Raw genomic sequence first — 15,410 nt, forward strand, 5'->3', positions numbered from 1 at the left:
TGTCCAATGACAAATAAAACTCTTGAATCTTGAATTATACAATATACATTTTTACAGTATTTATTCATATTTGAGCAATACAATTGTACCTTGATCATTCATGTTAGTTCATAGTGCATTAACTAAGGTTAACAAATAAACATTAAAACTTCATTTAAAAATGTATTAGTAATTGTTGAAATAACAATGAACAATAATTCTATAGCATTAACCTTAGTTAATGTTATAAATGGAATCGTATTGTAAAGTGTTGCCATTTCATATAAATCCAAACAGTCCTGCTTAAAGATGGCCATATTTAAATATCTACACAAAGGCCAGAGCATTGAAATTACATAAATGTATATGATATATATATATAGTCTTGCACTTCATTTGTTTCTATTATTATTATAGAACACTAGATGATTATCTAATCAAAATAACAAAATATGTATTGCAGTGATGATAAAATCGAATGTGTTTCTGATTTGTTTGTTTTTCTGTCAGCTGCATGAACATATCAATTTGCTTTCTTACGTCGCTAGCTTTAAATATTCAACTTCACTGGCTAATGAATGCACAAAATTGACCAGCTGGATATAAACTACTGCAAATAGAGACATTAAACATTTGAGTTGGACTTGCGTGTATTTTTGCTTTTGACACAACATGATGCTTGCATTCAGTGTTAGCAAATGTCAGCCGTGAAACGACTGAATGCCTGTGGACGGGGCCTTAACAAATCAAATCAAGAATTGGAATCAATTCGATTTGTGAAATCTGTGTCAATACCCAGCCCTAGTCTTTGTTTTATTACAATATTCAACCGCTGCCAAAAACACGCTGTAAATACAAAACGGACACAATAGGAGTAGATGTAAATAGTGTTGTAATTTATAATTTGAATTAATCACTGCAGCAATAATTGTAATCTGATATTTTTCAACTAATTGTGCAGCCCTATATTGTAATGATGTAAAGGATATTATACAATATGCATGTTTTCTACCCTGATGTAACGCTATTCTAACAATGTTACATTGTTACATTGTCAAATGAATTTGTGCACGTTTATGAAAATGAAATTATCTCTACGGGGGGATGTACAGTATCTCTACATTTATTTTATACAGTCCCAATATCACTGACTTCCTCTGTTAAAATAAATAAGTTTGTTTATCCTTTTAGTATTTACACATTAGGATGTCTTCTGTCTTCCAGGTCCACTTCAGGTGACACTGTTCAGTTTGTCGAGCAGTCGCTGGACACTAATCTTCTGAATAATGCTGTCCGCTTGCGTATCCCACACTGCCTCTTGCTGCCTGGAGGAGTTTATATACAAGAGACCCTTAACAACGTCCTCATTCTGATCGTCACCAGCCAATCAGTCCATCGCCTGGTTCTGCCGCACCCCACTCGCATGTACCACAGTGTAAGTGACAGGATCTTTACGCTTTTCTCACTGCTACTAAATCAACATGTTTTTTTCCCCTTCAGATGCAGCTAAATTTGGAGCTTAGCATGTCCAGTATTGCTATTATCGATGTTCCTTTTTCAGTTTATGAGGATACAATTCGTAATTATCAGCCTTCCAACAAGTCCTGGACAACCTGTAATTGTGCATGCAGTTTTCCAGCCATAGAATAAGTCAGGAGTCTTAAATGTTTTTCAGGGCAAAGACCCCTTAGGGCCGTTCGCATATCGCGTCTTATGCACGCTCAAGTTCGTTATTTCAAATGTAGGCGCAGGTTCTTTACTGAATACATCTCAACTTTTCAGAATGCCGCAAGCGCACCTCAGGTCATGTGACAAAAACCAACAGATCAGCTTCAGCTTTTCCGTAACAACACCGAAAGCTCGACCGAACAGCTGATCATAGCTGTACGGGTGGGTTTTTATTTCTCATCTTCATAAATATATCTAGTAGTAAAGCTAATGCAAGGACTAGAAATCAATTAATCTTTTGCTGACACTTCCTCGTCATCTTTGAGAGCGCAGTTCATGGTTGCATAGCAACAACACACCATGGGAGCGCAAGCGCTTGTGGAAAGAAGGAGAAAGTGGCGCGGCCGCACTTCCCACGCATTTTTAGACACGATATGTGAACGGCTCCTTATCCGTTAGATGTGGAGCAGAGACCCCCGATACAAATTGTCACAAAGAGCTACATATTAAAGGGTCATGAAAGCCTAAAACATTTCTTGAGATGTTAACAGATATGTACAAGATGCACATCAATGAAAACAACAAAAACACTTTATTATTTAGAGAAAAGTGGCTTTTTCTGCGCTATTTCATTCTTCTGGTTTAAAAAGCAAAGTTGATTCTCTGTATTATTCATGAGAATAAACTTAATTTAATGCAATCACTGCGATGTATTATGCATGAGATCGCATTACAGCGGAGAATGCAAATGTCACACAAGATCGTTACAGTTAGGGATGTCAATTTACACAAATTCCCATGATCGATCGTCGTTTAAATTAACGGTCGATGAATCGTTAAGTTAGCCTTAATACTGCAATATGTGTCTGCTGCAGTGGCATTTAGCCAATAGCATGACGGTGTGCAAATGCTGCTCAAAACGCTGTTCCTCACCAAATGAATGCGAGTGGTTTTTAGTCTAAATAAAGGGCTAGCAGTATTGTAAAATGAGTTGATGTGATTGATCATTTAATTAAATTACTTATTTAATAATCAAATATGACGACTAATACAACTGTCACAACAGCCTCAGTTGTGCCTGCTTGTCATAATGTCTAACTCCTGTTGTGGACGTGCTGAAACATGACAACTAAACTCAATGAATTCACAACGATTTATTAAAATGTTCTCATTATAATGTTATGTAACATGACAGTCCCAATCATAGTTATTATAAGCAGAGCATTGCTGTTTGAGCTGCGCAAGCTGAAGCGCTGAATGAACACGGTAAACTGAAACCCTTTGCAACGGGTTAACCGTTGGATGGAAAGCGCATCCAATATGAGATTAATCGGATATATACAAAATAAACATATTACAAATTATATCTGCTCAAACTGACGCGAGCAACACGCATGCGTATGACCTTGCTTAATCGACAATAGATAACTTTTATTCGATTAAATTATTATATTATTAATCGATCATCTATTAATCGATCATCGATTAATCGTTAGCATCCCTAGTTACAGTGTTGTTCGTTCACCTCTAATGGTTCAACTTTGCGTTCGAACACATGTCATAAGTGTATCAGTACAATAGCACAAAAGTGTTGTTTGAATTTTCCACATGATGTGGTCAGGGCTGGAGTTTGACCACCAAAAGCATGGAAAATATGACTTTAACAATATTTAATATGTAGCCTAACAACAACATGCGGAGTGCGTATGAGAGCGGTTTATCAACACGGATCACAGTTCATATCCAGAACGGAGCAAGTGTGCTTCAAGTTTTTATGGACATAAAAACACCTTCTTGCAACTATTTAATTTCAGTGCTGATGTCCTGAAGTTTTGATTATTATTTTTTTTGCATATAAGAAATATAAATGTAATGTAATATTACTTATGGATATGATCTATAATTTGTATGACCTTTTCTCTTATAGGATCTGGTCACTGAACTCCAGATGCAGTCCATTTTCACAGACATTGGGAAGCTGAATTTAAATGAGCCAGCCCACAGTTATGTGCTCCCGTTTGCACAGGGAACACAGTCGACCTCTCCGTCCACATCTGCCGCCTGGATCAGTCATCAAGGGGAAGCTCTCTTTGCTCTTGCCTCACCGTCAGGCAGCATTATTATAGTCACGTTACCTCCTCACGATCAAGATGGTTTGTATCTATCTATAGTGATCTTTATCTGTCTAAAGCTGCTTTCACACTTCCAACGACACGCAGTGACAAAGCGACATGATCCCATTAATTACAACGGAGAGCTGGCGATTTCCTGTGACCGTTGGCGACAGGAAGTAGGCGTATCCAGCAACACAAAGTTGAGATTTAACTTTGTGCAAATGAAGGGTGGCTTTCATGAGCAACAACTAATAGGAGTGAAGTCGTGAATGTCATTCATAAGCAACCAATAGTGGGAACACCCACCCAAGTCGCTGGCAGTGTGAACGCAGCTTTACCCTGTAGTTTGTGGATCCTTAAAGTTTGAAAAAAAAATATATATATATATTGCAAAGTTGTTAATGTTGTAGTTTCTTAATTTCCAATTGTGATATGCCAAGGGGGCATATCGAATATCTGAGTCTAATAATTGGTAAATTACTTGTGAAAATATACACAGGCTGTGAGCTGCACGGCACATCAGAAGCAAATAGAACTAATTTTAATCAATGCTATGTACACTGGATGCAGCATAGAGCCGGATCATTTACACAAAATGGATGCCCTGTTTTATTGCTAACATAGTACAGCCGTGGCCAAAAGAATTGGCATTGACATAAATTTTGTTTCACAAAGGTTTCTGCTTCAGTTGTTGTCGTGCTGATTCACATTGTTTCTGGATTAATGTGCAGAGTGATAAGATGCATTTTAAATAATTAAAGGTGCTCTAAGCGATGTCACGTTTTTTTAGGCTGAACGCGTGCACATGAAAGGGGTGTGGGGAGTGGAGGAGAGAGAAGCATGAAGAGGGAAGTTAGCTAGAGGAGAGATGTCATAGACAACGACTAACGTTAGAATTACATTCTCTTGAATTTTGAGACGACGTTCCGATGAACAAATAGCAAAGAAGAGGGAAAAGAAGGAACGCTCAAAGTCCCAAATTTACATCGGAAAAGCCTGTTTCAGGAAGCACTGGTGTCAAGACAGGCAGCAAAGAAGCCATTTCTCCAAGAAAACCATCAAGGACATACTGAAATTCTGCATGAAGTACAGGGATTGGAGAGCAGAAAACTGGTGCAAAGTTATTTTCTCTGATGAAGCCCCCATCGGACTGTCTGGGACATCTGGAAAATCGTTTGTCTGGAGAAGAAAAGGTGAACGTTACCATGAGTCCTGTGTCGTGCCAACAGTGAAGCATCCTGAGACCATCCATGTGTGGGGTAGCTTTTCATCCAAGAGAGTGGGTTCTCTCACAATTCTGCCCAAAAACACTGCCAGGAATAAAGAATGGTATCAAACGTCCTGCAAGATAAACTTCTCCCAACGATCCAGGAGCAATTTGGTGAAGATCCATGCGTTTTCCAGCATGATGGAGCACCATAGGGGCTTTCGCACCGGATAGTTCTAGGAACTTAGTTCTAGGAACTAGCCACCAGGGCGGAACTTTGAAGTGACGTAAGCCGGCCTCGTTGTTGTGACTTTTTTGACGGCACGGCAGACCTTTATTTTGTTGGCGCTGAGAATGCCAGAGCCTGAGCAAACAAACAGTGCTCGCATTCACCGTGTTCATTAGTTTACGATCTGTTGATACGATATTAGATAGAACTGTTATACATAGAAATTAGACAGTATATGAAAAGTTATTAGCGTATGCCGTGTGGTTGATGCCCAATGTCGCTAGCTGAGCAGAAATGCATGATCATGTTTCACTTGGTCCCCTCAAAGTTGCGGTGGATTTTCTCCTTAGCGTAAAGGTTAAGAGGCCCATCTATCCATGTTCGTATAGTTAGTTTCTGGAGTAAACTTATAGGTCATAATCTCTGAGTTTACATAGCTTTTTTAAAAAGGGCGGGTGCTGGTGTTTCGCGTGCGTTCGTCCAATCCGTGTACACTAACGTCCTATAGTGCTGGTTTAGACCCTACTCTGAAGTAGGAAATAAATTAGTTCCTCCAAAAGAGTTCCTAGTACTAAAATCGTTCCTAGTTCCTGCGCCAAAATCCGGGTACTTTCGCCAATAGTTCTAGGAACTATGAAAGCGTTCCTCTGGTGCGAAAGCCCCTCATGTCACAAGTCAAGAGTGATAATGAAGTGGCTCGGAGATCATTATATTGACATTTTGGATCTGTGGCTAGGCAACTCCATGGATCTTAATCCCATAGAGAACCTGTGATCCGTCCTCAAAAGGTGAGTGGACAAGCAGAAGTTCACAAATTGTGATCAACTCCGAGCACTAATAAGGCAAGAATGGATCGCCATCAGGCAGGATTTGGCCCAGAAGCTGATATCCAACATGCCAGAGTGGATTGCAGAGGTCATGAAGAAGGTCAACAGCACTGTAAATATTGAATCTTTGCATATATTGAATGTTGTTGCCACAAAAAAAAGCCTTTAAAACTTATGATTATTGTTGTTTACAGTATACCTTTGAAGCATGTGAAAAAAATTATCTACAAATACTGACGCAGCAAACTTTGAGAGAAACTAAATTGATGTCACGGCCAATACTTTTGGCAACGGCTGTACACACACTTGCTTATGCCAAAAGGACAAAGGGATTTGAAACGATGCTTTGTCTCAAGCCGTTGCTGCATGATGTTGGCAACTGGGATGCTTGCCATAGACATTTGTCATGTTTCAAGCTTGCATGACTTTCTGCTTTGGTACAAAAAAGACGACATTGTGATGAAGCTGTTTTTGTTCAATTTCAAACCCCAAAAAGGACATGACAGTAGCATGAAATTGATCCATAAGACTCATCTGGTATATGTCTTCTAAACATAATTTGTAAAAAGTTGAATATTTGTAAATTCTGCAAAGAGCATTCATGTTTGTGAAGGTCTTAAATTTTGGCATACTATTAAGTTAAGTGGCATGTTAAATACCCTTATAAAAATGTAATGTTAACACAAAGGGCATTTAGTAAAGAACTATTTACTTTCGCCAGGTTTTTGTCCACTATTTTAGTAGTTCCCCTAGTTCTTGCCTTTTTAAACAATTACAGAATTTGAATTGAATTTCATCAAAAGGGTAAAAATGTTTAGCCTGACTACGTCAGACTTCGTACTTCCGCTCAATTTCATTTCGCTTCTGTACTCAGTCTGAGACAGCGTCAGAGCTTTCCGTTTTCCTCCGGCCTGAAAACAGCCGGCAAATCAACGAACAGAGGGCGGGCTGAGAGCCGTGACGTAGACGCTGATTGTACCGTGGATGCGTAGATTTACTTCACATAATCTGCAAAAGTCGTTCACAGCCATGTTCACTCCGGTATTTCACTCGATGGTTTTGTTTTGCATCATACATGTGTTTACAGTGGAAGTTAGATGCGGCTGAGCAAGACTTGGATTAAACCACTTGATTCATATGGATTACTATGTCTTTGTACGTTTTTACATTTTTAGAAAAACATAATTAGAGAATATTAAAAATATTTTCATTTTTGTGTTCTGAAGATGAACTCTAAAGTCTTATGGGTTAACATAATGTGCAGATTCCTGTGTTTTACTAAATCATGATTCCTCTTTCTGTTACAAAAAGGGGCCGTGTCAATTCTGGAGTTAAAACAGAGTTCAATGATGCAGCGGTTGGCCGGCTGGATGCCTACTGCTATCAGGTACATTATTTCTTTTGCATACAATTTAAATGTTAATTGAATCACACACAATACAAAACAGAGCAGAAACTTTTTAAACGGATGATCCCATTCACAGGGGAGATCAGAGCACGTCTGATGTAGCCGTCAGTCTGGCTGTTCACCAGCTAGAGGATGACACGTTTGTATTCGCGCTGTGTCAAGATCATAAGCTGCGGATGTGGTCATTTAAGGTCAGTTTGGCTCCTGATTATCCATACATCCAACTTCATTCTCAGATCAAGATGTAATTACTGTGTCTTTAAATGTCAGCAACTATGTGTAATGTCATCTGTGCGCGTTTGACTCCTTTATCTCCTGTTTCATGACAATCACATTGATGTATAAATTGTTTGTCTCTCAGCATCAGATGTGTCTGTTGGTGACTGATATGCTGGAGTATATGCCCGTGGGTCGTGAGGATGTGAAGGTTTCTCCAGCACATGCTCATAAGCTCCGACTCTTCTTCTCCTCATCCATCGGTCTGTGTCTCGCCGTCTACCTCGCAGTTCCCAATCGCAGTCAGTTCTGTGTGCTGCAGCTGGTGGCCAATGAGAACAATCGCTATAGCCTGGATCACATCTCAACTCTATTTTCAACACAGGTAGAGTTCAGTACAGTAAACATTGAATCCTTTAAATGATTACTGATGGAATTGTACTTAAAATTATATGTGTTTGTGTGAAACAGGAGACAGTAGTGGATTTTGTCTTGACGGCGACTGATATTTGGGCTGTTTGGCTGGATAATGACAACCAGACTGTGGTGAAGTACATCAGTTTTGAGCAGTGAGTAAAGCAGAGTGAAATAGCCCACTTAATCTATGAACTAAAGTGGAAATGAAGCAGTCAAGTTAACTTTATTTAATGGATTTCCAATCTAATCAAATTATATAACAAACACAATAAATGTGAGATAATTAGAGAGACACTTAAAGTCAGACAGTGGAGGACTGATAGTAAAGGATTAAGACCAAGACAGTGAAAAATGGAAACTGGAAAGCCACAGGGCATCAGAAGACAAAAGGGAGGCCACTATTGCATTGCTTTTACATAGTTATAGCAAAGGACAAAAGAGTCCATTTTCAAAAACTGGTGCTGAAACGGAGATACTTTTCAGCATGGAACGATACACATTCAAACTCAAGTCCCACTGTCTCAAGATTTCCATATTTATCCTTGGCTATACAATTATGTTGCTAAAATTACTGTCAAAAATTAAAATGAACTACAACCATTATAAACACCCGTCTGTCATTCCACAACATTCAGAGATCAAAGCTGATGCAAACTGCAAAATAAATATTTCCTACTGTGATTCCAAATTTACCTTTTGTTTTATAATTTTTTATTAGAGTGGAAAACAATTTACTAAATAATGTTAGCTTGACACTTCATTTTCACTTTAAACAGTCAAATCCTATACTGAATGCCGCTGAAAAATAGGTCTCAAACACTGATGAGCAAAAACATTGACCAGTCCTAACAAGGCCACATTTTAACCCTCTCGGGTCTAAGGTTTTTTGGGGTCCTTGAGATGTTTTGACATGCCCTGACATTTGTGCTTTTTTCAGTTGCTTATAAACATATTAATGGCAAAGGTATAATTACTCTATATTTAGCACAAACAGGGCTACCATAATATGTGAGCAACGTGTGTACATTAGGGCTGTCACTTTTGTGAAAAAATCCTGTTCGATTTTTGAGATATAAGTGTTCATTGAATCGATTGTAAAATCGATTTTCCATGTCTAAAGACGTTTCCATTTTAAATGCCAAATATGGGCAAATCCACAGACAACTAACATGCATTAGGACGAACGTAAAGAGGGCGCTTGAGACGCGCACAAGTCAACAAATATTCTTGATGATTTATTGGTGTGAAGTTTCGTGCACAATGACAAACAGGAATGCAACATTCTCGAAAAACAATAAGCAGAGTGGACTGCCATAACATAAATGAAAAACATTACTGCAGTCTTCAACATGGCTGTGTTCACTTCACTGACAGAGAAGGCAGAATAAGAAAACACTGATAAGAAAAAAGCGAGCAGATCACGCCGGCGTGATTGCCGACCCCAGAGGGTTAATGTCTGGGTAGATTAGATGGTAAGCAAACAATCAGTTATCATAATCAGTGTGTTGGATGCAGGAGAAATGTGCAGCAATAAAGATCTGAGCGACAAGGGCCAAAAGCTACTTTGGCAGAGTATCTCTGAAACGGCAGGCTTGTGGGTTGCTCCCGGTCAGCAGTGGTGAGAAATTTACCAACAGTGGTCCGAGGAGGGACAAACACAAACCAGCGACGGGGTGTTGGGCACCCAAGGCTCATCGATGCTCATGTAGGGGAAAGGTCTACTGTGGCACAAGTCATACAAAGTTTTAATGATGGTAATGGGAGAAATGTCACAACACACAGTGCATCACATTCTGCTGTGTATGGGGCTGCGTAGCTGCAGACCAATCTGAGTGCCTAAGATGACACCTGTCCACCACCAAAAAGCGGCTACAATAAGCACGTGAGCGTCAGAACTGGACCTTTGAGCAGTGGCAGAAGGTCGTCTGGTCCGATAAGTCCCGTTTTCTTTTACATCATGTGGACGGCCGTGTGCGTGTGCAGCGTTTACCAGTGACAGCACCAGGATACACCGTTGGATGACAAGCTGGCGGAGGGAGTGTGATGCTCTGGTCAATGTTCTGCTGGGAAACCCTGTGTCCAGCCATTCATGTGGATGTAAATTTGACATGTGCCACCTTCCTAAACATTGTTGCACACCAGGAACACCCCAATAATGACAATAGTGTTCCCTGGGAGAAGTGCCTCTTTCATTAGGATAAAGCATCCTGACACACTGCACACATTGATTAAGAATGGTTTTAGGAACATGAAGAGTTCAAGGTGTTGAACTGGCCTAGAGATCTCAATCCAGTTGAGCATCTGTGGGGATGTGCTGGATCAACAAGTTCGATTCACGGTGCAACCTACAGGACTTGAAGGATCTGCTGCTAACGTCTTGGTGCCAGATATCACAGGACATGTTTCCCTTTTAAATTATTCTCTCATAATCAGTAGTATAAAGCCCCTTTTACACAGCGCGATGATCCTGGCAAATTGCTTGGAAATTGCCAGAACGCATTCTGTGTGAACGAAAACACGACCCAGGATTGATGCCGGCATCGATGCCGGGTTGGGGACCTAGTAACATTGCCTTGTTCAGTCCTGGAACGCGCGCTGTGTGAACAAAAGCTGTAATAATGCCGTGTCGTAGTGACGCTGAAGCCGGGATCGTTCGCCAGCAATTGAAACGGTACGTAATGGGCAAGTTTATGATCGAATCAGAGAAAAAAATGCACAAGCGTGGTTTCTCAAGAGAGAAATTGCAGCTCATAAGCAAACTTAAGACGCTGCTGAGACATTACAAGTCACATCGATGTCACGTATTTTTACGGGTTGTGTGTTACTCTCTGATTCCGGAAAATCACTGGCAGTGTGAATGAACCAAAATCAAACGAACTCGGGTCAAATCCCGGGTCACTTTATCCGTGTATTTTCCGGAATCTCTGTGTGAAAGGGGCTTAAGTAAGGGATAATCCACCAGGGTTCCCGCAGATTCTTAGTCTTAAAAATGATTACATTTGATTTTTAAAATTTAAGGCCATAAAGACTTAAGTCTTATTTTTACTTGAGAGGTCTTGAATTTTAGATGACCGTTTGGCTTAGACATGTTTAAATACTTTACCAAATTAAAACTAATCTAAACACTTATCTAATTAATGTTATATGATTTTTCTTTTTCTTTATACTTTGTGTATTTGCTTGTTCACGTGACAATTCGTGGCATTTACAATAGCTTATTGCGCCTCCTGCACACGAAAGGAAGAGATAAAGAGAAGAAAATGGGTAAATGTTCAATTTTAAGTTCATTCTTTGTGTGCTTAGGAGTGTGTGATATGTATCGTCTATGATGATATCGTAATTATTGTTTTAACAGTAATTGTTAAAAAGCTGACACAGAGAGTTAGCTGACATAGAGTTTGTCACTCACACTTTCACTACACAATGTATGCAGTTATATGCCCCAAAAATTCAAGAAACACTAACATCTTTGCCCCGATGAGTTTGTCTTATATTTATATCATATGATGTAGTTATATTACATTATCACACAAGCAGCAGTTTCCCCCAAATTTGCACAATTGCAAATGTGATATTTATTTTATATAACAGTTAAAGAAACATAGTTACATTTTAGACAGTATATTGTCAGTATTGTTTGCTTTTCATTTACTTCGCCAACGAAAATTTCAAAGTGAAACCACACTTTGAACCGAGTCTGCAGGGAAATGAAGCTATGGAAAAGAGTCCTTTAACCATCTAAGCCACCTTGTTAACAAGGGGTCTACAGTTTATACTAAACCTCTGTTTAGTTAGTTAAATGTACGATATACTCACAATGCCTTAGCCGTTGAACGAGCGTCCGGATGCAGTCTCAGGAGAAAGTCTTGATGTTTCAGTAGTTCGATAGTGCTGAAGTTGAAATCAATTTCTTTCGCATTGAATGAATAATTGATGATGGACTTGAGGTGTTAGTTTGACTAAGTTATGATCGAGGAAGTTACAATAGTTGTAACCTGAGGAGAGAACAGCAACGTTACTCCCTCAATACTGAGATGTCATGTTTCGCAACTGAAAAGCTACTATTTTACTGAAAGTCACTTGTATAATTTTCTGTTTTTATAGAGTGTGTCTGTCTGTACAGTATGTGTGTGCATTTATATGGGAGAGCGGGAGAAAACGTCTCAGTGTGGACGGAAGGTCAAATCTGAGAGAAAAAGATGCGTTTTCTAATGAAACTAGTATGGACAAGGCCTATGTATCTATTGGTTGTGCTCACTGGCAGTGGTAGAGCGGCTCCCAGACCTAGAGAATAGTGTATATCTACAATAATTTGATTGACTGGTCTAAATGAATTATTATTATTATTATTATTAGTATTATTATTATTATTATTATTATTATAAATTACAGTGCTGCTGTCACTACTACTACTATTATTATCATGAATATTATTGTTGTTACTACTACTACTACCACTAGTACTACTATTATTGTTATTATTATTAGTATGAATACTACTACTACTACAACTCTATTACTATGATTGTCTCAAATTGTCTCTATATCACTAAAATATCCCATTGCTTAAACTTACCAATGTAACTGCATACATCACTATATAGATATATTTATATTTAGCTGTTTTTTTGTGTTCTGTTTGTCTTTATCTCTTCTGTATGTGTATGTATGTCATTGATCTTTTACCTTGTATAAGCTACTATGTTTTGTTAACTTGCAATAAAAAATTAAAATAAAAAAAAACTATTGGTTTGAATAGTTCCAATGACACAGTACTTTACAACTGTTGCCACCCACTGGTGTCCTATGCAGACAGATGCCATCGCAAACGGCACACTTCATACGCACTTGTCTTGTGGACTTAACAATGGCCTCCACGTATGCGTGAAGTCCACAAATGGTGTTCCATTTATCATTTTAAAATTCCTTTAGGGCCGATATGTGCCCTTGATGCGCACTTTTGCCGAACTTTTTACAAGATAATATAATATTAGTCTCCGGTATAATAATAAAAAGACTGATTTGATTTTAGTAATGTAATGTTGGCACTTGTATTATCGTATACGATTTAATGTTTGTTTAACATGGATGGGAATATATGGAAATTCTATGCAGAAGAAGTTATGCATAGTGGAACTAGGCATTGTAAGCTCCATATATGGTTATTTCAGGGAGTAGACTGGGTGGTGATGGATGACAGTTTTCCACTCCGGGATTTTTGTGCAGGCTATGTTATATCTATGCTTTTATAAATCTGAAAGCTTATCTGTGCAAAGTTTTATACATTTTATACAATATTTCACTAAAGTGGGTTGTTTCATAGAGATGAGAGTAGTTAAATTAAGTCACACAAAAAAAAATGCAATTCCCCCACTATTTTCTGCTTTTGTCTGACTTTGCTACTTATGTTTTAAAATGTAGTAACACAACAGGCAAGTGGAACCAGGTGTTTGTCCAGCCATCACCAGAGGAGGAAGTTCAGATTGGTGAAGACCAAGACCCACGGGTAAGTGTATCTGGTTCTAATGTGAACGCTGAAACTGGTGACATATATTGTATCGTTTTTGAGTTCCCTAACACGTTGTTGTTTTTAAACAGGAAATCTATCTTGATGTACTTTTTTCACCACTGCGCTTCACAGCCTCAGCCATCATTAAAGCTCTACAGGTACAAATTTACTTTCATTCACTCTTAATGGGTCATAGAGCAAGGGGTATTCAGTTAAAGTTCCCAGAGGCCATCTCCTTTAAATAGCAAATATCAGAAAAATCAATGCCCTCAAATACTGTTTTAGAAGTTCAATTAATAAATAAGCAGTTTGCATTACAGGAAAAGTTATTGTACAATTTTTAACCACAACCGACACATCAGAGAGCACAGCTCGCTCAAATGTTGGTGCCTGAGCCTCATTTTCATCTAATCACTCCACAACAAGCAGCAACTTACATGCTGATACAAACCTCCATTCCACCATGTGAACAGAAAAACTGATGTGTTTATGCTTGTATTTATTAAGAAGAGTTGATTATTTTCTGCCAGATTTACAAACGAGGTACAGAACGATATTCTGACTTATCATGGGAGGAGCTGAAGAAAGAGGTCACTGTCGCAGTGGAAAATGAGGTAAGGTGGTGCTGTTTTCCCCTTTGTTCATTTCTTTTGTTACCAGCAAAATTTTATTAAACATTTTGTTCAGCTTCAGTCCAGTGTGACCGAGTACGAGTTCTGTCAGGAAGACTACCGCTTGCTGCAGGTGGAGTTCTGGTCGAAGTTTTACGCATGTTGCGTACAGTACCAGGACGTTCTGTCCACACCACTCGCCCTGCATGTGAGCCCTTCCACAGCCATGGTCTGCGTCCTCAAGAAGGTACCTGATCTCAGCCTCACTTCATTTTGTTGAAGTGAAGTAAGAGTGTGTGTGTGTAGGTCAAATGAAATCAAAATTGTCCCTATTTGCTGCTTTAGTACACATCGCTTTTCTTAATTTGAATGCTTAATTTATAGATGGCTGTTTGATTTTCTGATCAGCTTGATATAGAAACATTGCCTCAACCAACAGCGACTTTTTTTCTGAAGCCTCCTTCAGGCCATGCTTGCAATTCCTTTACTCTGTACACAATACTCTGGCTGAGTATTGATCAGAATTGTAAAATTATGAGATTCATAAATCAAATGTAACCTAATCGTTTATTTAAAACAATAATTTGTATTTGAATATGGATTTCATGTGAATCTCCAGCCTGTGCAGGACACTCCCTGACTGGTGCTTACAAAACTTACTTCAGTTATTTTTAATGCTCTGTCTGACATTATAATGCAAAAATATTTTTGTTTTTGGGGAACTGTTCTATTGACCTCTATACTTACTAATAATCCCACTAATCTTAGAACATATTGAAACTTAACTAATTAAGTACTGCAACCAGCAGTGCATTTAGTAGTCTGGTAAGTTTGTGCATGGGAATCACATTCTCTCACTTAAAGACCAGGTCACGCTACAGTACGCATTGAATGACATTAATTTGAGTTACTAATTATATATAGTACATCAAAATTCTAGGATTAAAAAGTTGTTCTCTCGCATGCCTCAAGTGGCATCAAAATCTCCTGAATGATGTGCACAGCATTCGTAAGTCCAGAGACATGCAGAATAAATACGCTTTTATACGGGCTGAGACAATGTACAATTCAGAAGCTCTAGTAGCTGGAATATGAAATTACATCTTTTAGATATTTAGAGACTTGTTTAAATGCAATAAATCCATTTTTGCTGTGTGACTTGTTAGACTGGACAGTAAAAAATAATGGGAGCTCAAAATTAATCATCATGAGCTTTTGTGCTTCT

The 15,410-nt window shown here is 38.7% G+C and overlaps 1 protein-coding gene across 2 annotated transcripts in view; it reads left to right on the top strand.

The window, feature by feature from the left end:
* The window catches only part of nup160 (nucleoporin 160), a 70,081-nt gene that overhangs the window by 11,985 nt on the left and 42,686 nt on the right, over positions 1 to 15,410 (top strand). For both annotated transcript variants that reach the window (XM_084094948.1, XM_084094947.1), the window contains exons 3-12: positions 1,204 to 1,414; positions 3,575 to 3,800; positions 7,336 to 7,411; positions 7,509 to 7,623; positions 7,794 to 8,033; positions 8,120 to 8,217; positions 13,487 to 13,571; positions 13,664 to 13,732; positions 14,105 to 14,188; positions 14,262 to 14,432. In XM_084094948.1, coding sequence (XP_083951074.1) covers positions 1,204 to 1,414; positions 3,575 to 3,800; positions 7,336 to 7,411; positions 7,509 to 7,623; positions 7,794 to 8,033; positions 8,120 to 8,217; positions 13,487 to 13,571; positions 13,664 to 13,732; positions 14,105 to 14,188; positions 14,262 to 14,432 — 1,375 coding nt within the window. The remainder of the gene's footprint in view (positions 1 to 1,203; positions 1,415 to 3,574; positions 3,801 to 7,335; positions 7,412 to 7,508; positions 7,624 to 7,793; positions 8,034 to 8,119; positions 8,218 to 13,486; positions 13,572 to 13,663; positions 13,733 to 14,104; positions 14,189 to 14,261; positions 14,433 to 15,410) is intronic.

The sequence above is a fragment of the Abramis brama genome, assembly GCF_963993115.1.
Source record: "Abramis brama genome assembly, chromosome: 20".
Taxonomy (NCBI): domain Eukaryota; kingdom Metazoa; phylum Chordata; class Actinopteri; order Cypriniformes; family Leuciscidae; genus Abramis; species Abramis brama.